At 36.7% G+C, this 27,450-nt stretch overlaps 1 protein-coding gene across 5 annotated transcripts in view; it reads left to right on the top strand.

Moving 5' to 3' along the window:
- Positions 1-27,450, top strand: part of LOC113229300 (peroxidase-like) — a 155,864-nt gene that overhangs the window by 116,450 nt on the left and 11,964 nt on the right. For all 5 annotated transcript variants that reach the window (XM_026462850.1, XM_026462849.1, XM_026462848.1 and 2 more), the window contains 7 exons: positions 533-709; positions 6,425-6,621; positions 8,881-9,079; positions 9,814-10,011; positions 16,664-16,814; positions 18,570-18,746; positions 24,683-24,833. In XM_026462850.1, the coding sequence (XP_026318635.1) occupies positions 533-709; positions 6,425-6,621; positions 8,881-9,079; positions 9,814-10,011; positions 16,664-16,814; positions 18,570-18,746; positions 24,683-24,833 (1,250 nt within the window). The remainder of the gene's footprint in view (positions 1-532; positions 710-6,424; positions 6,622-8,880; positions 9,080-9,813; positions 10,012-16,663; positions 16,815-18,569; positions 18,747-24,682; positions 24,834-27,450) is intronic.

The raw sequence follows: 27,450 nt of genomic DNA on the forward strand, positions 1-27,450 counted from the left end.
ATAAATATTATGTCCTAAGGGAGTAATTTGTTGTACTTGCTCAATAATTTCAATCAATCTTCTCCACTCGTTCCACTTATACGCCATTGAAATGGACGTATATCTTTTGTATTACAACAATTCGAAATTCCATCAAAAACAAAACACGCCAGATCCTTTTTTATTGATCTTCAAATGCATTTGAAGGTTGGGAGACATTTAGCTCGGAAAAAGATGGCACGCAAAACGGTTTATAGAAAGGTTTTGCTCAGTTAACCATGTAAATTTGCTTCTTTTGTTCGTCGGCACAGCATTTTATCACATTGCTTTTCACCAAGTGCAAACTGCCTTAAAATTATCTAAGACAAAATAAGCTCATGTTGTTTTGAATAGTGTTTATTAGCAAAACTGAAGAGGTCATTTGTAAACTATGTTAGTCGTATGTACAGTAGTTCTCCAATTAGATGCTTACGTTACTTTGTGGGAAACATTGTGTGTAATATACAATGAGATTATAAGCTATATCAATTTTAAATAAAAAACCTAATTTCAGGCGTATATGCATGGCCGCGGTCAACCTCAGGTCGTCCCCTGCCGAACCCTCGCGCGATCAGCTTGCGGTTGTTCCCGGACAAGCAACTGGTCGATCCCATTTGGAATTTAAATGCCCAACAGTGGGGTCAGATTATTACCCACGACATGTCTCTTACGGCGGGAGTTGCTCAATCTCGTAAGTAGTACTGTAAACTTATATTTATTAATTAAATTACTACTAGACAAGACAGGCGCAGTGGCAGTGCCCCTAAGATCTTTACGATTTAAAACTCTCAGTGGCACTGCAACTGTTATGGACAGGCGTGTAGCTTACCATCGGGAGCTCGACTTGTTCGACCCGTCACTTGATATTATAAAAAAAAAATCTCACATTGAAACTCACTAAACTACATTTGAATATCGTCGGTAAGCCGGGAGTCTCCATTTTGGTAATTTAGTCGCCGAATCAAATTGGCGTAAATGTCGTGGTAACCAAATTAGCATGATTTACGGGAATCTATTGTTATCAGTCCGTAGACAACATAAATTAATGCTTACTGTGCAAAAATGAAAGCCGTAGCCATTGAAATAACAAAGTTATATCCCTCTCCTGTGAAATTTGGTTTGGAGCAAATACGCACCTTTTACCAATACTACATACGCGGATTTGCACTATCCCCGATGGTATAATAGATTCGCAATTTACTTACCTCGGACATACTTACGTCTTCTCTTGGTGCTATTACTGTTCTGTGTAATCGAATGGCCAAATTCGTTTTTCAAAGCTTCTTAGTTCGCACTCTTCCACTAGTCTTTTAAAAGTAAGGCGGGGAAATACAGCATATTATTGGTGCGGTTAACGCGTCAAATGCATTAGATTGCCAATGAATTTACAGAGAAGCAATCATTATTTTTTATAGTTGCTAACACTAAGCTTTAAGTAAGTATAGACTTACATGAATAGAACTCTAGGAATATAATTTTCAGTATTGTATCTCAGGTTGATTTTATTTCAGCTTTAAAGAACAATAGAAACAGGGCAAGTAAGTGAAAATGCTAATTGAATGGTCGGGTTAAATTGGTGCAGAGACGCGATACACTGATTTACTCCGGCAATGCACTGATTTATGAATAACAATGCAATATTATTATACCTACACCTTATTTGTATGAACTTTTAAGTGCTTCCGTAGCCGAACGGTTACCATGTTGGACTGCCATGCAGAGGTGCCAGGTTCGATTCCCGAGCCGGAGAAATATTTGTATGACCTACATTAATTTTTCTCGTGAGTTTGGATGTAATTTGTGGTTGTCAATGTGTGTGTCCTTGGCACCTGCGGGGATTCCCTAGTGCGGGGCTATGTTGAGTGTGTGCGTTGCTGTTGTTATGAACTATGTACGTGTACATATCTTAAAACGGAAGAAAACAAATGAGATATACGAAACACTTTATAAATTGCAATGTAATATAGATCTTACGTCGTACAAAACAAAGTTTCTATTTGTTTAGATGGAAAACCGAGATAAGCCGGTCTAAAGGCGTGACGTAGTAAGGTTACGTGTTGTATAGTGAGTAGAACTTTGCAGAGTTGAACCGCGCCACTGGCAATACGATATATCACTTTTGATTCTTTGAAAGTTACAAATAAAATTACCGACCGCAAGGCATTGCGCGCATTTTACACCTAGCAATTCAACGTGTACCGCTCATGGAAGAATGCCATAAGTGGAGTTATATCAAACATGTTTATTGCTCCATTACGTACAGAAAAACATAATCCACATCTTTTCAAATTCTTGTAACTCTATCGACTAATATTGTAGACAGATTTACGAGAATTGGAGAGGATGTGGGTTATATTTTTCTTACGACGTAAGAAGACTTAAGACGTAACTCCACTTATGTCATACTTACATGAGGGGTGCGATTTTAAAAACGAAATAAAAACGAAACGATAGCCCTTTTATGTGGTCTGTGCGTTAGCCCACCAACTAACGCACAGATAAATACTTTAAATTTCGAGGCACGCCTTCCGGGGAATGTGCGGGGTGCGGGAGGATCGGCTACTTCTTCAAAAAATAGTATAATTCTAATCTACTTATCTACTTCTCCACTAAATCGATAATTACTTGACAGTTTGTACGTTATGAAGTGATTGTTTACACGCATAAATTAAGTTGATTATTTCTCCACTTAATACGTGTAAACCTGCCATAAACTTGTAGCTTTTAGTTAGATCAGGCTCGCTTTATTTGTTACATGCAAATAAATATTTAAGTACGTACAAAAATAAACTGTTTTGTTATTTTTTCTTTTAAAATGAAACCATATTTTGTAGGCTCTATGGTGTTTATTGCATTGCTGTTTTATTATTTTTTTTGAGAGAGTAAGGCAAATATTAAATTATTTTTATTTATTATCTATTAATGTTATTAGAAATTAATTTTTGCAGACTTCAATTACTCGTATATTTCACCTATGTTGTCAAATTCTATAGGCTATAATTATATAAGGCATTCTCGTAGGTTTTCATCATTACTTCTCAATTTTCAGCAAAAAATTACAGTAAAAGTATATGTATTCCATGAGTGAGTAATAATAATAATAATAATAATAAATTTATTCATAGAACTTAAACGTTACATAGTATAAAAAGTGCATAATATAAGGTACAGCCATTATCAGAACATATGAATGCTTGTACTTAAAAAAAGAATACTTGTGCTTTAAGTACCAGCAACCCTTCAGTGTCCCAGAGATATGATTCACATTATTTTATACGGACAAGTTATTATACAGGTAAAATAAAATTCAACCCTCGATTGTAACATAAATGAAAAACAATATTAATTTGTAACAAGAGAGTAGAGTGAGAAGTGCACGAATGTGTCGATAGGTATCCATGGGATAGGGATTTTAATGTGCAAGTGTGTGTGCGTGTGTGTGTTCGCGCGTGCATACGTGCATGCGTGTGTTTTTATAAATACATTATTTTATTTGACTGTATATAGAAGATTTTCTGTTTCTTCATATAGGAGTTTCATGAGCCACTTAGAAACCGTCTTTTTACACTCGTATTTGTTTTTTGTTTTTTCACTAGTATTATTGTACTTTCGAATAAATAAAATTTGATTTTATATTTAGATTTTAGATTGACAAAATATACAATACTTGTATAGGGAAGTACAATAGGAGATGTTTAATTTAGATTCTGTTGTCAAATTTCTTATCGTATCGATGGCAATCACTGTAATGCTTGCTATCGCGGAGAAAGGATTTGCCAATCGACGTAACTTCCTCGCCGATTGTTGCCTAGGGTACGCCAGACGTACAGAAACGTAGATACGTCGTGCTTAGAGGCTCCTTTTATGCCCCCAATATGACTATTGTTAGTGAATAATTCTTAAATAGAAAACCACCGTGAGACTCAGACATATTAACTAAAAATAACGGATAACTCATGTATTTAAGTAGAATTTTTGCTCGACATGTTTCGAACCAATTCGTGGTCTTTAATCATGAGATTCCGCGGCGGTGATTCGTTGGAAACTGCGCGCCAAAGCCCTGGCAGCCCGATTACTCAGTACGGCAGCGGGCGCAGGCGGCGTCGGCGAGAATCTACCCTCGCTTGCTTCATTTTTATTAAAGTACACTAACGACGTCACTTTCTAAAGTCTGGTCTACTCTAACCACTGACGTAGTACCTAACACTGTTTTCCAGCCGGGGGCTACCGACCATCCACTATCACGATTGAAATTCGAATGATGACCAATCTCGATAGCTTCACGTACTTTTCGCGGAATTAAATGCTTTTCTCTCGCCAGTACGGACACTTTATCAAAACGAATATAGTGCGTCGAATCCGAATCCAATGAGTGTTCCGTCCCTGTAGAGCCTTGATTGTCCCGGTTCTTAATACTACGTATGTGTTCCGTTAGTCTTGTGGATATGTTACGGCCGGTCTCTCCTATGTAACTCTTGCCACAGGAGCACGGAATCTTATTGTATACACCGGAAACATTCAATGGCTCCTTATTCTTCGGTGAACGCACCAACTGTCTAAGTTGCATGTGAGGGCGGAAAATCGTATTGATGTTATATCTATATATATATGACTTTAATAAAAATGAAGCAAACGAGGGTAGATTCTCGCCGACGCCGCCTGCGCTCGCTGCCGTACTGAGTGATCGGGCTGTCAGGGCTTTGGCGCGCAGTTTCCGTCGAGTCACCGCCGCGGAATCTCTTGATTAAGGACCACGAATTGGTTCGAAAGATGTCGAGCAAAAATTCGACTTAAATACGTGAGTTATCCGTTATTTTTAGTTAATACGAATAATTGTTGATTCGCGGTCCGAAATTCTTTTCGTTGACGTCTCTTTGAATCTATTTTTGGCAACAAAATGACAACTCCTACATTTCAATATCGTTGTAATGATCGTCCATGAGCAGGAAGAAAAAGATTGCGGTTTGTCACATATTCTGGAGACCTATAGTCTGTCTTTTTTGAAGATAGAGTAAAATGACAGTTCATTGAGCAAAAGTGTTGCCCGTTTGCGAGCAGCTAGTGATTGCAGTCGATATATTCTATCGACTTGAGTATTGATCACGCTAATGGAATAAATATCCGAACTTTCTTCATTTGAATCATCCTAGACGCATTATTCATCCAATTACTGAGCACAAGTTTATTTGAATTGTCAATTTGTGTAAGTTCATACATACACTGTATTTAGAACTGTTTATTAAAAATAATTCAAAGAGGAGACATATTTTAAAGTTTTTAATTTTAATTCAATGTAGATAATCAAGTCCGGCTATTTTTGTTAAAATGTATATGAATAAAGATTGACTCTATATTGTAGGCCAACTGTCAAAATAAGAATGAAGAAGGCAATAACGAAATTACTAATCATTAGAATGTCGTAACATTCACGATTCAGTCATATTTGGCAAACTTTTATCTTCTTTCACAATCTATCGATAAAAGTATCGACAACAACTAAGTAACCATTTAAAATTTTATGAAAACTGGTTACCCTACAAATGTTATTTTACTCCATCTTCAAAAAAAGGCAGACTATATTTACCAAGGAAGCATATTTTAAACAGTGGATATCTTTTAGTCGATGAATGTTAATGTACATGATAAGACATACATACTCGTATATACGGAAAATAATTATGACGTGAAGATATAACTATGAGTGACGATTAGCTTACATTAAAATAAATAATTTACTTTCAGCTGCAGGACATGGAAATGAGGGAAAAAGTAAGCCGCCGAAATTGAAATTCGTCTGATATTTCTTTGTCTTCTTCCTTTTTTGCCAGCTTTTAACATTTACATACGCTTTGGTCCTCATTATTGATGAATTGTTTCATTTACTCCATTTACTCAGTTTATAATTTCACAATTAATTACACATTATATTAGATGTGTGCACTGAAACCATGCTTATTTTGTTTTTCGTCATATTTTCGATGTAGATATGTTTGTGTTACTGTTCTTTCTTATATTTACGATTATAAAAACTTCACTTCAATAATTATTTTTGCTAAATATTTACTGAATTATTAATGAAGCAGAAGCAGGTTTTTCTATTGCCTACTCTCAATTTTAATTCTATTGAATTTTAACGTAATTAAATCACATAAGCTAACACACTATTCTTTACCACTTGTAAGAGTAATTATGCAGACGACGATGTGAACTGAAAAACTCTACCAATAGCATACATAATATTTATTTTGAAATGAATGCTGTTTTTAGAAAACGTATGAATTCTGTTTCACTAAACTTACAAAACCACTACGCTTCGTGTGTTTTGTTTATTCTTCGTGTGATTGTCGTACACTGAACAATTTTAATAGCTACTTAGTTAAAAAAATAAACTTTTTTTTGCGTACAGATGCGGACATGATCACATGTTGTGACGCCAATGGGCGGCTCACACCTGACTCCAGCATAAATCCTCAATGCGCGCCTATTATCGTTCCTCGTGATGACCCCATACACGCGCCACAGGGCACTCAGTGTATGAACTTTGTAAGGACTACTACCACTAGGGACAGAAGATGTACCCCTCCAGGCGCTCCTGCTGAACCGGTGAGATTTTCACTTTATTTTTAGCCGACAGTGGAGAAAACAAACTGGGTCATATTTTTAACCGACTTCCAAAAAGGAGGAGGTTTCAATTCGACTGTATTTTTTTGTATGTATGTTATGCGATTACTCTGGCATTTGTGAACCGATTTCGATGATTCTTTTCTTGTTGGAAAAAGGATTGGTCAAATTTAAATTGAAAGAAAATATTCCACTTCTAAGGGTAGCAAACTGCGGGATTAATACGGTTTAGCGCACTTTGCGGTAACGGGTTTCAATAAAACTTGGCAAATAGATGTCACTCCACGAACTTTTGAGGTCGGTTTTATTTTTTATAAATTTGTTATGAACCTGTAAATTAGATATTTTGTGTCCACAAATGCGTGTTTACCATTTATTGCAATTAATTTAGAACTTGCTATTCCTTGTGAAAGAGTTCATCCAGCCGGGTCCTATTTCTGCAGCCAAGCAGTAATGGCAGCATTACTGTGTTCTGGTTTTGAAGCGTAAGGGTGCTGGTGAAATTACAGGCACATGGGACTTGTCAACTTATGCCTCAGGGTGACGGGTGCAGTGCTAGTGCCACTCAGATCTTTACGATTTAAAGCTCTGAGTGGCACTGTAACTATTATATACAGGCATGTAGCTTACCATCAGCCGCACGACTTGTTCGTATCGTCACTTGATATAATAAAAAAAAAAACCATGGGATCTGTAAAGGGCCCGTAACGTTGGTTTGTTTGAAAAAACAAACATCCGCGATTTAGGTGCGAAAAAACATTATATGTGTAACAATCGCGAAAACCCAAGAACTCGATATGTACACCAGTACAGACTAAACGTTGCAAATTCAGGACTTTGAAGCTATTGTATAATATTCAACCTCACACACTTTATGAGTGGGTGTAATGGAAATTTCACAAAGTTTTTTTCATTAGTAGTAATGTTTTTCTTATATTAGCTATGAAGCCGGATTCACATTTGTGTGACGTGTCGTGTCGTGTCGCGTCAGAATGATATCGGTTTCATATATATTTAATATTATGGTTTGATTTATATTAGTGTGTCGCAATCTGACGCGACGGGTTGTGTTGTGTGCATGAAACCGAGTTGACGCGTCACGACACGACACATCAGACTAATATAAATCCAGCTTAAAGCAACCAAAAAATTAGCAAAACTACCTTTAAAATAGAATTATTCACATTGTCATGGTCTTTAAACTTTAACTAATAAGTCAGTATCGCTAGTAAACAATGTACTATAATTTTGAATACCTTGCACAAGGTTAGATAAGTCATTAATGGGAACTAAATTGAAAATGAACCTAGAATTGAACCTTGATAATGATTGCCTACCGTCCCCTTGAACTCTATAACTCAAATTTGATTTAAGAAGGTCGAGTATCATGGTGCAATCAAATACTTTGAAAGGTCGATGTGTATACCCATAGCATCGAGTATATAACCAGAAATAGAGACGAAATAAGGCCCATATATTTTTGGTAACACATTAGCGATACAGCTCTTGTAAATATCAACTCTCGTTTGCACTGAAATATAGACAGGCCAACTACTGGCCTGTGGGTACGTGTCCGTACGTTCCAAAAAATATTCTGTAATAATTTTAATAAAGATAATATCTCTAACAATGCCGTGCTTTTCTATTCGGTGGTATGGGAAAAACAGCAAAACATCTAATTATAAAACAAACGGAATCACATTTCATCGGTAATTAAATATTAAATATGTAATTTTACAATTTTCGTCCATTATAGCAAAGCCCAAGTTAACTGGTGGATTTGAAGTGAAAGAGTTGACGACACTCATTGACGACACCCGTCAATTGTTTCGAACTCGGGCTAGCCAATCATCACAGTAATTATATGGTAGAATAGTTTTCAAACAAATAAAATGACATTTCGTCTCTATTTTTGGTTATACATATACTCGATGACCCATAGTATCACGAGTATTTTCTCATGCCTCAAATATTTGTTTCAACACAAGAATCGTTTGTTCAGTGACAATATAAAAACAACATAATATACGAGTAATATGCACTGTTATATAAAAATAAGTTATATAATTGTCATATCGAGCAACCCGACACTGTGAAACTTTAAAATAAATAGCATGAGATAAGTAGGATAACGAACAGAACCTGTACCTTACTATTACGTAATTTACCCAAAGTATGATAATGATTTCCGCCTTTCTACGTATGTTGATTATGTTAACCAATCTGCTTCTTTCATTAAAGTTGACAACTGTCACCGCGTATATGGATCTGTCCCTGGTATACGGCAGCAGCGCAGGCCAAGCAGCTCCGATCAGAGCTGGCAGTGGGGGCCGCCTATTGACGATCCTGCGAAATGGTCAGGAGTGGCCTCCTCAGGACCCTAATATCACTCTCACGTGCGAATCGGCACAATCTCTGAACGAACCTTGCTATCTGGCTGGTAAGTAAAGTTTTAACTAGTATGGTAATTGGACAAAATTTATTATAAAACAAAGAACAGATAGTCAATAGTCAAACAGACGTGGTTAGCTACTTATTATTCTAACCTTAATTATTGTAGATTGCATATCTATTCTGGTTTGTGTTCAACACTATAAATTAATCTTCCATTCAATAACGTTTGAATGAAATTCCCTTTCCAATTTGTAGATCGAGTTGACCTAAAATCCTTGAATTTTAAACACTTTTGTATTAAGACTTTGTTTTGCTCCCGAAGCGGACCGTACACGTTCCTGGAGATATACATATTTATGATTATTTACTCTCATCGAGAATCCATGTGCTACACTTTTGCGGCAGTAACATAGAATAACATATGTATGTAAATTAGGGATAACATTTTAGTACGAACGAACAGTTACGAAGTTCTAGAATGATAGTAAAGCCGTTTTTGTTCTAGAATAGGAAAAGGCATTTCTAGGAATAAATGACGATAAAAAGTTCACCAGAATAAAAAACTTGCGAGCATATGTGTGAAGGCCGAAGGCCTTTTTCAGTTTTTATTTGCGTTGACTGTAACTTTGCCGAGACTTTATTATGAAATGATTTCTGTAACAATTTGCATTTCCTTACGTATCATTTAAGCTATCGTAGTTGAGTTATAAAGGTTTTATTTCAACAATTTGCTTATTTGTAAATGTAACAGTTTTTTATGATGATCATATAAATTTTTAGGTGACATCCGTGTAAACCAGAACCCTCAGCTGACAGTGCTTCAAGTAGTGCTGTTGCGCGAGCATAACCGCATCGCAGACAATCTAGCAAAGATAAATCCGCACTGGTCTGATGAGATAATTTTCCAAGAGGCCCGCCGCATTCATATCGCCGAAATTCAACATATCAACTACTATGAATATCTACCTATTTTCCTAGGTAAGTTAATTTTTTTGTAGCAACAGAGCTCCTTGTGAAAGAAAGTGCCTTGTCCAGGTAAGTAGTGATCGTACTTATTTCTGCCGTCAAGCGATAATTTGAGCATTACTATGTTCGGGTTTTAAGGGTACAGGTGAAATTACAGGCACATGTGACTTGTCAATTTATTTATTTACTTACTTATTATGTCTCAGAGTGACGGGCACAGTGGCTATGTCTCTCAGATCTTTGTGATTTAAAGCTCAGTACAACTCAGTACTGTAACTGTAATGGACAGGTGTGCCACTTACCACCAGGCGCACGATTTGTCCGTTTCGTCACTTGGTATCATAAAAAACATGTTTATTGAAAGGTCCTTGGCTCAACTCACACTGGCGCAGAGTCGAAGCGTCTCATTGCGTCCTGTTTTTCAACTCCACCGCCAGGCGACGCGCGACGACACTCGCATTAGTGCGGCGGGATCACAGTTTGGTCGGCGTCTGACGCCTCACGGCGCCCAAGTGACGTCGAGTGTAATCGAGTGTAGAGAGTGAAGTCGAAGCCGCTCGAATGCTACCAAGCGTCGACGCGCGTCGCTGCTCGATTCCATATTTGCAAAATACATATTTGGACCGTAATAATTGGATTATATAGATGAATATGCTACAGGCGAAAAACATGATGCGTCGCGACGCTTCGACTCTGCGCCAGTGTGAGTTGAGCCAAAGTATTTAGTGTGTTTGCATGTTAGTTTGATCATTCGAAATCATTACGAGAGTCAATTATTTGTACTTGTACTATGTACAGGGGCTAAAATATTACTCTCTATGGTATAATTTTTGGTGTTAACTATTCCAGTCACGATTCTGGCCTCATTGCTACTCGTGTTTATTTAATAAAATGCCGGATAATGTATGTACATGTCATAATCACGCATGAGCAGATAATATAAGGTTTTACTTATGCTGCAGACCTAGACTTACTTATATGTTAATATTTCTGTTTGCCCTTTTGCGGTCACTACATTTATGTTTTACTTAAAAGCATTAGCTGTAATAAAATTAATTAATTTTGTTCCTTACTAATTTCAATAATTAAATTATACAAGTGGCAGACTGTCACTTTCAATGTCGGTCAAACTGCTCGCTTTTTAATAAATTGTTTAATAATACTCGACATTCGCAAATTGCAATGGCACGATTGTTTATTGTATATTTAATGCGTTATTGGTGTTCTGTCTGATATTAATAGTTTTTATTACAAATACCTGAATATCTGAATGGCTATATTCTTTCGCACAGACTTGTGTGTTCATGTAATATACGAGTATATATAGCTATACCAAAGAATGCGACTGAAATAATATGTGTACATTGTTACGTGCTTAAGTCTACTGACCCTAGATTTATATATACATCTATAAATACAAGTCTAGAGTCGCTAGACTTAAAGCACATAATACAAAAAATAAACAAACAAAGTTTGTTTGTGTTGTGAAATCGGAAACAACGACTGAAGATGGGAAAAACTGCTTATTTTTTTAAACGTCTAAACGTTACGATTTTTTAAAAAAAGCGTGCTTTTTTTAAACGTTTTTTCACTTAAATGCTTTTTAGTTTGAAGCTAACAAAATAAAAACAAAATCGTTTACAAAACGTTTAAGCGCATTGACTTTTATGTTAAAAAAGCTTGCAACGTTGTGTTGATAGCGAAATGCAAGAGTGGACCTTTAGTTTTAAGACAAGTAAGTTTTTTTTGTAAAAAACGAATTATATTTTTATTTATGACATAATATTTTTATATTAACATTTTGTTAATTGGCGTTTAAAACCGTTCAAAAACATAAGTTGTTTAACTTTTGTAGTTGTTAACCGTTGAAATGGAAAAAAACTGCTTATTTTTATAACGTTAAGCGCTTAAGTATAAGCGCTTAAGCTTAAGGAAAAGCGCTTAAGTATAAGCGCTTTTCACTTAAACTAAACGCTTATTAGTTTGACATTAAAAAGTCGTTTAGAAAAACGTTTAAGCGCAAAGACTTTATATTTAAAAAAGCTTGCAATGTTGCAACGTTATGTTGAATTAATTTGTTTAGGAAACATAGATGGCGCTACTTGAAATTTAGGCACGTTGTAAAAAATGAAATTGTTGAGTATCTATAGAACTGACCAGTGACCAACGCTTAAAATGAAAAGCTGCTTATGCGTTTATTTTAAAAAGCTTAAGTTTAAAATTAAAACTTTTTTAAGTGCTTTTCGTTTAAACGTCCACCTCTGACAACGACGCTATCACTAAAACCCAGACCTGAGCCGGTATAGAAAAGTTAGTAATATATTGACCCGGCCGGGGATCGAACCCGAAACCTCAGAGACACCATGATAGCAGTGTGCTAGCCACTCGACTTTGGAAGTCGTCTAATTAATGGCATAATATACGGAAAATGTGAAGCTAAAGTTGGAAAACACGTTACTAGAATTTTGATATCTATATTCTGCCGACTATAGACATAATATTTCTGTATGCACATAAAATAGTTTGTTACCCATCACCGCTAATAGTTTTTTTCACCATTGATTACATTCATCTGTTCAATGTTATGGAATAATTCTCTTAGTCTGTGTAACTGCAACAGAAGTTATAACTGGATACATATTCTACCTAAATTATCACATTCACACTACATTGATTCGAAAAATGCCTCCTCGCACTTTGAGTGATTTATAGATGCTATAGGAGAGCAGTCACATGCTTACGACAATTTATGGTCGCATCATTTTCATGCATGATGTATGTACGTATCTGCTCTTTCTTTGACTCAAATGCGATCATCACCGCCCATTTATAGAAATTTTCTCCAATTCTATGAGGACATCTAGAGCTTAGTGTATATAAAGGGTTTTTCAATAAGGGCGGGTAGATATTGAAATGGAATAAAACAAGCTGTGTGTGAGGTATTAACAAAATATTTTTTTTATTTGTAAGGCCCATGTATGCCATTAAGTATGGAATATGACACCATGCAAATGCCCGCCTCGGCTTCTTACGGTGGCACGAATCCGAGTGGTCAAATTTTCAATGACTTCCGCATAGATCGGGCTGAATTTGAGCGATGGCCTGTGTTATGTTCACCTTTAGGGCATCGGTCGATTGCGGTTTATTTGCATAGACCTGCGACTTCAAGAAACCCCACAGGAAAAAGTCTAGCGGGGTCAAATCGCATGACCTTGGTGGCCAATTCACATCACCCCTGCGAGAGATAACCTTACCCTCAAATCGTTCCTGCAGAATGTCAATCGTGGCATCCGCTGTGTGGCACGTAGCGCCGTCCTGCTGGAACCACATGTCGTCTAGGTCCATATGGTTCAATTTGGGCCATAAGAAATTGGTTATCATCGTTCTGTAGCGCTCGCCGTTTACGGTGACCGCCTCACCAACGTCGTTTTCAAAAAAGTACGGACCAATGACGCCGCCGGCCCAAAATCCACACCAAACGGTAACTTTATGAGGATGCATTATCACCTGGTGAGCCTCGCGTGGGTTGGTGTCGTCCCATATATGGCAATTTTGCTTGTTAACACAGCCATTCATCCAAAAATGCGCCTCGTCACTAAAGATGATTTTTCGGCCCAAATTGGGGTCCTCTTCCAAACGATTCGAAACCCAGTCAGCGAACAAACGGCGTTGTCTATGGTCATGAACTTTGAGCTCCTGGGTAGTTGGATCTTGTATGGATGTAGACCCAAGTCCCGACGCAAAATTCGCCAAGTTGAGATCTGCGAAAGGCCGAGTTTTTGTGCACGGCGAGGAATCGACTGCATCGGGTTCTGTTTTACACTTTCACGGACCGCGCCGATGTTCTCGGCCGATATTGCGTTCCTTGAACGTACGGGTGTTGTAAAATGGGCGCAATGCGCGCAACGTTTGCATTAACGAACACTCATTTTGATAATAAAGTTTTAACATTTGAACGTGCTGTTCAATCGTGCAACTTGCCATGATGATTTGGCATAAGCAACTGAATAATAAACAAAAGATTTGACAGATATCACCAAAACAAAATGTCCGCCACGGGCCGCCAAAATCTACCCGCGCCAATTGAAAAACCCTTTATAAACAGTACTCGAAGCGATAATTAATATTGATAATTATCATAGTAATTATCAAGATAAATAAACCTTGATAACTATTTTGATATTTATAAAATTATTTATTAGAACAACAAGATGCTTCCGTGGCCGAACGGTTGTCATGCTGGTCTGCCATGCAGAGGTCCCGAGTTTGGTTCCCGGGCCGGTAGAAATATTTGTATAGTCTATATTTATTTATCTCGTTTGAGTGTAATTTGTGGTTGTCTATGTGTGTATCCATGGAACCCGCGATACAGGGTTTTCCTAGGCTTATAAAAAAAAAGATGCTTCTGTTAGCAATGTCGCGCCATGTATCAGAGACGTATCTAGATGCGTATCAACGAATACACTTGACTCGTCTTTCTTGTAAGAAGAAAGTAAGTCCTTATTCCACGATGTAAGCTCGTTTCCGGTTGAGACTTAACAGTTTTGAATCTTCCCCAACAAGTCTTACGTTATTCATTTTCCTATAATTTATTGTGAATAATTGCTCACATTATAGATAATTTACAATAGAACGCTGGACAGCCTTATGCAATGTTTTCCAAAGCACAACGTCATCCATAAATATAGTAAAACATAATCATAACGCCAAAATAAATTAATTGATTTTGTAAAAGGGTCGCCACATGACAGGTTCGCATAGTGTGAGACCAACTGTAACCATGCACAATACTTTTAGGCATGTCATCGCGTTAACAATATACACACATCAACACTGTCTACGGATATTTAGTTTTTTATGGATTGCAAAGAAATTACAAACAAGTTCTTGAAACGTTCTTATATCAAAATGCGCAGTATTTTATAATCTGACTGAAAATTTAATAAAACACCTTTTTATATTTATTTTTAATTGCTTTTATGGTAAAAATAGAAAAAGTTAACTTTGTACTAAAATAAGAACTTCTGTTTTTGGTTATTATAGAGAAAAACAAAATTAAATGAAACAATTAATGTGTTGCAAAATACAATTCAATAATCTGTAAAAGCACCTCGGATCTGTATAACGCATCTGCAACGATTGTGCATACTCAAAATGAGGTTATCAATATCTCCTTGTTGGAATAAGATCCTCCCAGGTTCGACGGAGATGCATAAAAACCTGATTTTCTGTCACCAGATTTTTGGGAAAATTTCGTAAAGCCCTTCGTTCAAGCATGTCCCACGCGTGCTCAATCGGATTTAAATCCGGGTACTGGTCGGGCCAGTCCAGTGTCTCAACATTATGTTGCTGCAGCCATTAAACTTAGGTATTGTTCGAGCTGTGTGAGGGCAAGCATTATCATGCATAAGCATAAAGGTCTGACCCGCCGATGTGGTTGGACTACAGGTTCCAGCACCTCTTTACGATATTTTGCGGCAGTTAAATTGCCCTGCACCCAAATGAGGTCAGTTATCCCTCCTGAATAATGCTTATACAAATATATATATAGAAATATGCCTATTCCTGCCCATACCATAATTGTTCCACCTTGATATGGTTGGACTTCCTGGGGATTTTGCAGGCGACTCGTACGGCCAGGCGATCGCCAAACGCTTATTCTTCGTGTATCTGGATAGAAGCCGAACCGGGATTGATCCGAGAATAACACCCTAGACCATAGTCGATTGTTCCAAGCCAAATGTTCATTTGCACACTGTAATTTTCGACCGCGATTGCGTCGTCGTAGTGCTGGAACCCGAAGTGGTCTACAAGCATGTAGGTTGACTTCGTGTTGTCTGCTCCTCACAGTTTGGTCGCTCACTATGATTTCACTCTGATTGAAGCTTTAAAACCAATTGCCTAGCCGTAACGTTAGGTTGTCTCCTTGCTGTAACTTGTAGAAATTGGTCGTGTCTTGCGGTAGTCACCCAACTATTCCCTGTGTACCGCTCAACCACGTCGCCAGTGTCTCGGTAGCGAGACCATAATCTTGACATGACGCTTTGACTGGTGCCAATGGCATCAGCAACGTTGCACTGGATCGCGCCGGCTTCTAGCATGCCTACGGCTCCCAATATCTCTTCTTTAGTTAAATGTCGGTGTTCCACAGTGTAGAAACAATAACCAGTAATAATGCAGTTAATAAAATTGCGAAATAAAAGTTAATTCCGTTTAAACACAATTTAATCTTTAAGACACACAGAGGAAAACAAACTATCGTACAAAGTTAACAAAATACTATCGCATCTGTCGTTCTTTTGTTTTAAATTTGAATTTAGAATACATAAAAAATTTGCCAGGAACAAATTGACGTTTAAATCTTTTTGATATGATCAGTACTTTTAGAGTTATTTTAATAAACGTGAAATATAGACAGAATTGAGCTCTGACTGAGTTGAGACTTCAAGACCCTAGACAGTGTTGATGTGTGTACTATATATACATATAAATGTTAAAACATATCGTTAATTTGACGTAAACATGTTGTTAGAAATATACTCATATTGTTGTTTGTATTTGTGATATCAAATAAACATAATATTATAGTTATTACTATAGTAAAATTCTATTGGTATTTTTCTTTGAACAATAATTACTCTACGTTGTATGTTTTCATTAACAGGGTTGGAAAACATGATAAAGAACAAGTTAATCTATCCGGAGGCTCACGGCTACATCAATGACTACAACCCCAACGTTGATCCTACTATCTTGGATGAGCATGCCACTGCAGCTTTTCGACATTTCCACACCTTGATCCGAGGATATTTACAGTAAGTTTTTACCAGTCATCGGAATTGAGGCAGCTAATTTACCTAAAGTATCACAATTTTCTTGTTATGAACATAACAATTTCGTCATCAATGCGTTTTTTTGTTCCTGTTTATTTTCTAAACATAACAGAATATAGGTTGCCTCATGTTTATTTTTTGAATGCCTGAAGAATTTAAATACGTAAGTATCTATAGGAACACAACTATAGGGTTTTTTAACAAGAACTTTGTCGAGTAAATCAAAATAAAACAAGAATTTTTTTTCACAAAAAAAAAAAAATTGATTCAAATTTTTATTGTATTAAAAAAGTAAGGTGATGATGATGATGTAATCTGTGACCGTGGTCATGGTGGACATTTATCAGATTATCATTTTTCACTCATAATTGCCAAACCTTACTTTTTTTAATGCAATAAAAATGTGAATCAATGTCATCTAAATTTATTGTTTTATTTTGATTCACAAAACAAACTTCTTGTTGAAAAACCCTTTACAATATTATTTTTTGAGACTATTATCCCATAACTTTGGAAAAAAAAAATAGTAAAAGTGAGGACTTACCTTGATGAGGATTATACGGTGTAAAACGCGATTATATATACCATTTTTTTTACATCAACTGTACTAAATAAGACACATAATAATATACTATACGATATACATTTTTCAAATGGCTTTAATTTCGTTAGTAAAAAAATAGATTCTGAATTAAAGCCAGTGCCTCTGCCGTTCGACTCAAACAAAATGAACCGTATTAGAACGGGAAAAATTTTACTTAGAGCTGAGGTAGGCTCTTATCAGTAAATAATAATTTGTCGCCAATGTACTCAAATTTAAATAAATAATATGCATATTCAAATACAATCAGTTCCGAGAAGTCGCGGGATTTGTAGAAGGGACTGTATAGCAAACTAGTGGAGTAATTTCACAAAAAATAATTGAATATCAATTTAATAAAGATTAAAAATACAGTGAATAGCGACATCTCTCGCCAGGACTGGTAACTGTAAAGATATCTAACTGGGTGATAAAAGTTTCATAGATTTATCATAGATGGCGCTACGACTAATGTCGTAAACCAAAACGTAAACTAATGTCGTAAAAAAAAAAAACCAAATACAAAGATACGACGCATGCACTTAGAAAAATTCGTGAGGTCCGCTGGTTCGTTCCGTGGCTTAGTTGATATAGCGTCTGCCACGGTTAGCTAGAAGACGTCGGTTCGAATCCGGCCGGATCGAAGGAATTTTTTCTGAGTGTTCGATCTTTGTATTCACAAATATAGCAAACTAGTGGAGTGATTTCACAAAAAAGAATTGAACATCAGTTCAATAAAAATTTAAAATAGATGGCATTTATTGCACAGATTTTTATGGATACTGCCGTCTATTGTTTTATTTCGTTTAGGATCAACGCCATCTACTACCCATGCTAACAAGCATTAATTTATAAATTAGTTTGTAACACAATGCCATCTATTGACACGTATGTTTGTCAAAATTCGGAAAACAATTTAAGCTCATGGTCAATAATTGAATAATATTACAAGGAAAAAAATGACTACTTATATTTCATATTAATGATGAATTAATCAATATCCATTGGCATTTACATAATCTAAATTACTTCCAGGCTATTGATCTGTGCCATCTAGATACAAAACGGAATTTTGACCTTCTTCAGAGTTACGATCTGCAGATAAGAAGACCTCTTGAGTTTATTAGTTTATTTAGTACTTAAAATTTGTTATCCAGGTTGATCACAGAAAAGCGTAACCTGGTGGGTGCAGTGCGTATCAGTGACTGGTTCAACAGACCTCTACTGTTAGAAATGGGTCAAGCTTTCGATGATCTGGCCCGAGGCCTCACTGTACAGCCGCAGGACTTCAGTGACCAGTACTGGGACAGCGAAATGACACAGTACCTCTTCAGGTCAGTATATTCTGACGACATGTTTTTTAAGCATAAATTATATTATAAATGTCGACTTATACTACAACTTAAGAAACAAACAAATTATCAGACAAATTACATTATAGAATTCTAAATAGCATTATTATTAAAATGATTTATATGAACCCTGCCACAATGAACAAGACACGAGAGTCTGTTTGCAATCACGGTCTTATAATCATATCCGGGGATAAAAATATCGATACGTAAGTACTTACTTCTTTCACAAAATTTATTTCAGTATAGTACGAGAATGTTGTGATGAATATCTCAATTCTTTCAAATTACATTTTGCAATTTGTAGGTACAACTGAAGTAATAACGTTGCGACTTTGAAGGCCTCCTTGGTCTAGTGGCTTGTACACCGGTTTTCATAGTGAGGGCTCGATCCCCGGTTGGGTCAATGTAGAAACTAACTTCTGTACATTATCTCGGGTCTGGGTGTTTGCGGTAACGTAACACAAGTGTTTTAGTTACTTACTTCGGTATTAGAGAAATAAATGTGATGTTGTTTAGTACTTATTTATTTATTATTTATTGTGACAACCCTATGCTCCGAGGCATGAGGCGAAATGGCCCGCCCTTTCCTACAAGTATTGTAACTCCTGAGTTACAATACTTGTTTTATTATTCCAACTTCATCGTTCCTCTTCGGTTGGCTAAAAAGTTCTTAACACTCCATCTTTATGTCGTTGATATACCACCCATTCGCAGAAGCACTTTGCTTCCTCCTTCCTAATGCGTAGACAAAGGAATGGACTACGCTACCGATATGATTATGTTTCCCGTTACGTGTAATTTAAGTATTTATTTAATTATTTTAAGAACTAATTTAATTTACGAAGATTAATTTAAGAAGTTCGGAGTGAGTTCGGCATTTTTTAGAGAAACGCTTGCTATCGTCGGTCATATCTATTATAATACCTACTCCTCGCTAGAGATTGTCTCTAGCGAGGAGTATTAGGCTCGAAAACACACAAAAATTATCTTAATAGAACTGATACTTTCCCTAGGTTAGGTAGGCTAGAACTGCTAGTACATACAGTGCTAGTACTAAATTTCGATGCGAAATCAGTAGGTAGGAAAGAATCGTCATGTTTCTCTTACAGGTATATTTGCAAATTTATTCAGTTAGGCGCTTCAACTCTTTGTAAAACGAAATAATGTGCTATATTATTTAATACATTATACTGGTAATATTTATACCATTAGTTCGTTATGTTATCTAATCATAATCATATCTAATTTGTTATACTGAAGGTTTATTATACACATTGAAATTATGCCTATTGTTGTTTACACCGTTTATTAATTATATTCAATGAGTGATTATATCCTTATAAATTATGTCGAATGTTGTTATGCCAAGTGAAAATAGATTATTTGTTGTTATATCTTTCATTATACACCATAGTTTTACGGTTAGCAAGCACACAATGAAGACGAGAGGCGGTTTTCATTCGCTTTACAGCGAGAAAGTCGTCTGTGGGCGTTGTTGCGAAAATTTCTGAATGGCTGCAGGTGCGTGGTAGCCTCATTAGCCACACTCTACACGTAAGATGTTGCAAGCACAGATTAAACAAACAATGAGGTTGCTTACAACCTTGTTTATTGTACTGATACCACAAAATACTCGAGTAAAATGATGTTATAATAAGCTTTAAAACGCGTTATTTTTACAAGTTCCGAGCATCCAGCGAGTCAGCGCATTACTCCTTACTGGCAACGCGGAGTCAGGAAAGTTCTCCAGATCTTCAATGCTGTTGGCCTTGGTTCCGAACTATAATTAGTGGTGATCACAATAGGGCTAAATATGCCCCGAATTAAGCCACCCTAATAATAATAATATTGTCAACGCGCTGCATTCTCTCTCCATATTGAGAGTTTTCGATCATCTGGGACCTTGTGATTTAGCAATACAGTACCAGCCAGCATAACCGAATTAAAAGACAAAAAATAAATAAAATACAAAAAATCAAAAGGAAGTATTGTTACTTACAAAAACTAGTATAATTAATCATTTACAAATTTACATACATATGTAGATAACATAGAACAATATGCAATACAATAATACCGGGATTTCAGTAGGAGTTATTCACTCTATATGTATCACTTTCTTGAAGTTTAAGTAAATATCCTGTTCCGATTTTGATCATAATAGACAAAAAAGGTATTATATGAATTTATGCGGTATTATATAAACAAAGATAGATATTCAGATACATCCATTTTTTTGTTTAAAGGATGTTGAAGTGACTCATATAAAGTACGCGTGTGGTTGTCTACCACAAATTACATCCAAACTCACGAGAGAAATAAATGTAGGCCATACAAATATTTCTCCCTGGGAATCGAACCTGGGACCTCAGAGTGGCGGTCTGTCATGGTTGCTCCTCCTTTTTTTTGAAGTCGGTTAATAATATAGCAATTATGGGAATTCCAGACAAAGTTCCATTTCCCTTATCTCTTTTTATCGTACCTAAAAGAAGTACTCTGTATTCAATGGGAATAATTGAGCTGTAAGATGATAGCTCTCCTGAAAATTCTTATTCAGTATTAGGTGTACCATTATAAAGTGAAATGGGACATGAATAGGATATGAAATATACGACGAGCTTTAAAGTTAGAGGCATTTCTTGAGAACCACTTGAGACACCATTGTCCTAGGTTTAGAGGGTTTAACAGAGATCGGTGGCAAATTTTAAATTATTGTCTCATTTGGTAATGAGTTTCAGATACCTATGCTCGTAATCCGTACACGTCGCAAGGTATGTTGATTGTGAATTTTTATTATTTCTGGGCTTCGAAAGATTTTTTGTTATGACACGAATAAGCTTTTAATAATGAATTAGGTAAATTTTCTAATCATGTTGGTACATAGAAAAATTTACTTTAGTTTTTACCTTGAGCTCTTCAAGTAACTGATACAAAAATTGCCGTAATGAAAAATACTATGATACTGTAGCTTTAAATTTACTTAAAAAGTAATACGGGTCTGTGTAATTTTCTAGTTAGTAGTAGTAGACAAGGAAATGGTCTTCAATAAAATGCTGCGAAAACATCCACGTGAATCCGTTGCAAATGGGAAATTAAAAAGGAAATTGGTGCTCGTTTGATACGAAAAACAATTTTAAGTTTCGGCATTTATATTTTGGGTAGGACAGATTTTAAATTTTCCGATACATAACTGGGTTGAATAATATGCATGTTAAGCAAATGTTCAGAAACCTTACATGAAATAAAATAAAACTTAATTGAACTTAAAAGTATTTTGTAGGGTGCTACGTGTAATAAATACAATGTTGCTGATTTTCAGAAATGCAGCATCCTATTAATCAAAATCTCCGTTGTTTGTTAACGCGAAACACAAGGCTTAAATAGCGATTCTTTTTCTCTATCATGTATCCAGTTCACTGACCAATACAACTTAATTCCAATGTACATTGAATTTTCCAAGACCATGCTTAATTTCGGTTCTAATTTGTAGACGCCTAAATTACTTCGGAAATTGAAATTGTTTTCGAGAAACTTTTAAAGTGAGCACAACGCGTTTGTTTAACATTTAGAAGTAGGTTAATGCCTGTCCCTACATCGTTTGTGTTCCGTAGAAAGTCAAAATTTATTGCGTTCGAAAAATCATTATGATTCCATTACAGACCACATAACATGGATTCCATATAAATAAATCTCAAACTAAGGCTCAACACACACTGGGGCAGAGTCGAAGTGTCGCGTCGCGTCCAGGGGGACTTTTTTTTTTTCCTGCCGCCGCAGGGGCAGCGGGACTTCTACCGGCTAAAACCCCACGGTGGCCTTCTCGGGTGCTCTAGTGGGAAGGATCCGGGATCGACTTTGCGCACCGGAACCCCCCCAGCACCTAGGAGGAGCTACGTCCTCCCCCTCCTCTCCTCATGACGAAGCGGGCCACACCGCCCCGTCGTCCTCCTCGCGGCTGCCTAACTTACTGGCGAACGAAGCCCCCGCTCCGATCGCCCGCAGCCGCGAACGTACGCCGCCGCCGAGCGGGATCGGCCCTCTCTCGATCACGCTCGGCGACCTCCTTCTGAAGCATCACCGCTTCACAGAAGGAGATCACTGCCTCATGTGACTCTTGATCCGCCAACATAGCCGCTACGATGCCTGGCGGAGAGAGATCTGGCCTGATCCGGGCAACCAGGATGTTCCGCTCGGAGGCCCATGCGGGGCACTCCTCCAGCCTGTGCTGGGCGGAATCCTGGTCCCTCCCACAGTGGTGACACTGCGTCGTCGACTCGCGTCCGATCCGATTCAGATACTCACCGAAGCATCCATGCCCGGTGAGTATCTGTGTCAGTCGGAACGTGATGACGCACTTCCGCTGGCTCAACCAGACTTTGAGGTTGGACAGGATCGCGCCGACGGCGCGCTGGCGCGAGATCCACGGCTGTTCCAGTCTCTCGCCCCACTTCTCGAACGCCTGTCGGCGCTCCTGCCACTGCACTTCCAAAAACAATCTTATTTCAATGAAAACTTAAAGTTAGCTTATTATAATAGAGCTCGTATTCGTATCATGATAAACCGGTCAACCAAGTAATGTATTATTGCAAAACTGATTGAAAGAACGAATGATTTCCCAATATTGTCTATTCCTTACTAAAAATAGGTAAAAGATAACGCTATGTGAGCTATATAATGCCATCACTTTCTTTTTTGGTGTTCCGAATCGTGTTATCGTAGTATAATGTTTAAGTATTTAATGTTATTTACATTCAGAGAATTTTGAATGTTAAAAAAGAAAAGTATGTAATAATAAATTTTATTAAAATTATGTTGTTTTCAATAATTATTCCGCATTTTCATGAAGAAAAATAAATAAAACAAGCTGAGTCTTGATAGTCACGTTATGAATTCGGAACTATAGTCTAGTGTCAACTGTTAGTCTCGCCAAGGAGCATATAGATGGCGCTGTTATATGATATAATATAAATACAATACAATACAATACATATAAATACGAAATAAACATCGCTTATTTTTATTTAACGAGAAATTATCCTATGTGCTATTAAATAAAAAATAAAGAAAATATTGAAGAGATATATGTAAATAAATAAGTTCAATTTAACGTTTAATCATTACAAGTCAATATCAAGACAATTAAACTGAAACAAAGACGAAAGATCATATCAAAGATCAATATCAAGACGAAAAAACTGGAAACTTGTTTCCATTACATCCGTGTAATCATTTTAAGATTGCTAAATTTGACATAAGAGCAATATTACTTTAATGTTAAAGTCGCGTCATAGTCGAAACTGAGTGAATGAATAGTCACAAATCATAGTTTTAACACTATAATAAGCTTACTTTAAGCGCGTTATGGTACGAAACGTCAATGTAAGGTTAAAGTTATATTGTTTTAAGAGGTTGTGGTAGGCCCCCTGTTTTTCAATTGCAACGAATGGCGACGCCCGATTCCATATTTGCATAACACAAAAAAAAAAACCTTAATAATGGGAAAATAGAGATAAATATGCTATAGGCGAAAAACATGACGCGTCGCAACGCTTCGACTCTGCGCCGGTGTGAGTTGAGTTTATCAGTTTTTGTTTTAAAATACTGTATTCAAATTGATTAACAAAGTATATTTCCGCTTGTCATTGTCGGCGCTGAATGAAAAGTTAAACTTGGTGAAGAGTGTTGTAACCGATAAAACGAAAGTGTCATTAATTGTGTTAATAAAACTTTTATTAAATTCTTCAGTTTTATAAAAATAATACTCCCTTTTGAATTTGTAATACTGTAATTTTTAAGGAGTTTGTTGACGGAAATTGTGCATTTGTGGCGTAGTCATATGGGGTGCATTATGTCAAACATTAGCACAGCGCTTTATTGTTTTGAATATTGTACCTAAGTGCTATTTTTGTTACCAGGCGCAACAACACGTTTGGTGGAGATTTGCGAGCTACGGACATTCAGCGTGGTCGCGACCATGGCCTTGGCTCATATGTGAATACGCGGGCTGCTTGTGGCCTTCCTGTACCGAAAAGCTTCCATGAAATGAGTGACTACATATCCGAAGAGGTATGTAAGAGATTTTATTTTTAGTTGAGATATTCATTTCGGCTCCGGAAAATAAAAACTGAATTTATGGCGAGGTCTTTCAACGCGAGGCTGATTGTAGGTGAGGTTAGGTTAGGTTAGGGATCGCCCCTCGCGTCCCGCATTCCACGCGCTGTAAATTAATATGAATAAAATAAGAACAGCCGGAAAAAATCCGACGTCGACAAGCATGCGATAGTGACTGACGGGACAGCGAGCGGTGCGGCGGCGTGTCGTTAAACCACTGGGGAATTTGCAAATTTTGGGATTAATGTTAATTTATTAACTAATTGGCTTCCGTTGAAAATAAAAATTTAGCAGGTTCTCAATAACGCAGGTTATGTAAAAAGTTATATAGTTTATTTTTAAATCATTCGCTTTAAAATTTTATTTTAGGCTATTTTCAGTTTTATATGATCGAATAAAATACATCCTATCATTTAACACATTATCACATTCTTCAGTCAATATCCTTAGGTATATCGCATATTTTTTGTAAGACTGTAATTTAATAAAAAATGCTTAAACCATTTTATCTAGTAAAACAGTTTTTCCCGCTTCTCTCCCGGTGACTCGCCTTCATTTAAGTTAAACACATCTGTCTACTTTAACGTCATTAGAAAGGAGAGGAGATTTATTTGAAGATTGGATCTATACCATTCTCTACTATTTTCACAGTTCCTAATTTTTCTTGTGATGCAAATACATGCCGCCTAAAACTTTGGTGTAGTCTAGGAGCGTCAACTAATATGGTAGTTCTAAACTAAAATTCAACTAATTATTATAACAAAAATCGAAACACTAAGAAAACTCATACCATCCGGCTGGATTCGAAACTGCAGGTTGATTTTAATTCAAATCGGAATCGGGTAGCCCATCCGAGTCTCGAAATCAGATGGGCTTCCGAGCGAGAAGATGAACCTGATTCCTACTACATCTTTCTAATTTGCGAGTTAAATCAACCATTGTTTCAATTTGAAATGTCAAAAGGTTCCGATCGGCCAGTTGTGAATCGCAATTATGCGCCTCGACTCGGAAGAGACACTGTTTCCGATCGGGTGAGGCACAAAATCAAGCTGCTGGACCCTCAGGCAATGCGTGTCAGATGCTCTGCAGCGCAGTGCATTTTTCTAATTGTTTCTATCTTTGTTATAATAATTATAACAAACTAGTCGAGTAATTTCACAGAAAATAATTAAATATCATGATAGTAAAACATCGTAACATTCAATAAACTTAAAAAAAATTGGACTTTTCGTCCATTTTCATTCTTATAATGACGTATAGTATTTAAATTAAGTTTAATCAGCTTTTAAATCTGAATTATCCAGCTTTAGTTTATGATCGACTTGAAATAGTACAAGTTTATAATGTAAATACAATTTTCTAAGCACAAAAAGTCGGTAGTAGTTCCAAAGTGGTAGTTCCACAGTTATCTACGAATCTGTATCTATTTTCAGTATGGAAAACATCAGTGAAAAGTACTCCAAACTTGTAGAAGTAATGTGTACTTGCAGTCCGATAAGTTACTTATAATGACTTTGAATGAGCCTTGTACTTTCTACTATAAAAATATAAGCTAATGGTAAACAATTTTCTAGGTTAATATATATTATCTCTTAACTCATTGAACTTTCAAAATCTAAATATTAATGATCGCATTAAAACATACAAGATTAGTTATAGGAGGATGTCCGAGATATATCCCTATAAAGTATATAATTTGTGCCAATAATAACGTCAGAGGGGATTTATGGTACACTTAACGGGACGGGACATGGTAAAGGACGGCAAAAGAGAACGTATAGGCTATTGAACAGACAGTGGCTCTATTTGAAATCAAACTTTATTACTACTTACTACAGTCGCAGTAGAGCTCCTTGAGAAAGAGTTCGTTCAGGGAAGGAATAATCTACGGGGAAGTACTCCCACCTTACCTATTTCTGCCGCCAAGCAGTAATGTGAGCATTACTGCGTTCCGGTTTTGGAGATGCTGGTGAAATTACAGGCACATGGGACTTTTCAACTTATGTCTCAAGGTAACAGGCGCAGTGGCAGTCAGTGCCTCTCAGTTTTTTTTATAATATGAAGTGACGGGACGAACAAGTCGTGCACTCATGTCTCAGGGTGCCAAGCGCAGTAGCATTGCAACTGTTATGGATAGGCGTGTCGCTTACCACCAGGTGCTACATTGGTTCGTCCGGTCGTTGGTCTGAACATTTATTCGACATAAATAGGAAATAGTTATTTATTTCCTTTACTACTAGTCCCTGTATAACTGACGTGGCCATGGCGTTTATCAGCAGTATTTTCGAGATTAAACAAAAAAAAGCTTAAGTTTACTTAGATGTACCTAGTCTGTGACGCTGCCTAACGTTATCACGCAGCCGAAACATAGTGTGGGGCGAAAAAGCCGAAACATAGTCTGTGACGCTGCCTAACGTTATTACGAAGCTGAAACATAGTGTGGGAGAAAACGCCCCTTTTGAAGTCCGTCACGTGTGTGACCACTATAACCAATTGCGGCGTACAAATTGCTTCACATAGACTATTATTTTATACCTACTTATAACTGTAATAAATTATGGAAATTACAGCT

Source organism: Hyposmocoma kahamanoa, unplaced genomic scaffold (assembly GCF_003589595.1).
Source record: "Hyposmocoma kahamanoa isolate Upper Pololo Valley unplaced genomic scaffold, ASM358959v1 296, whole genome shotgun sequence".
Classification (NCBI taxonomy): Eukaryota; Metazoa; Arthropoda; class Insecta; order Lepidoptera; family Cosmopterigidae; genus Hyposmocoma; species Hyposmocoma kahamanoa.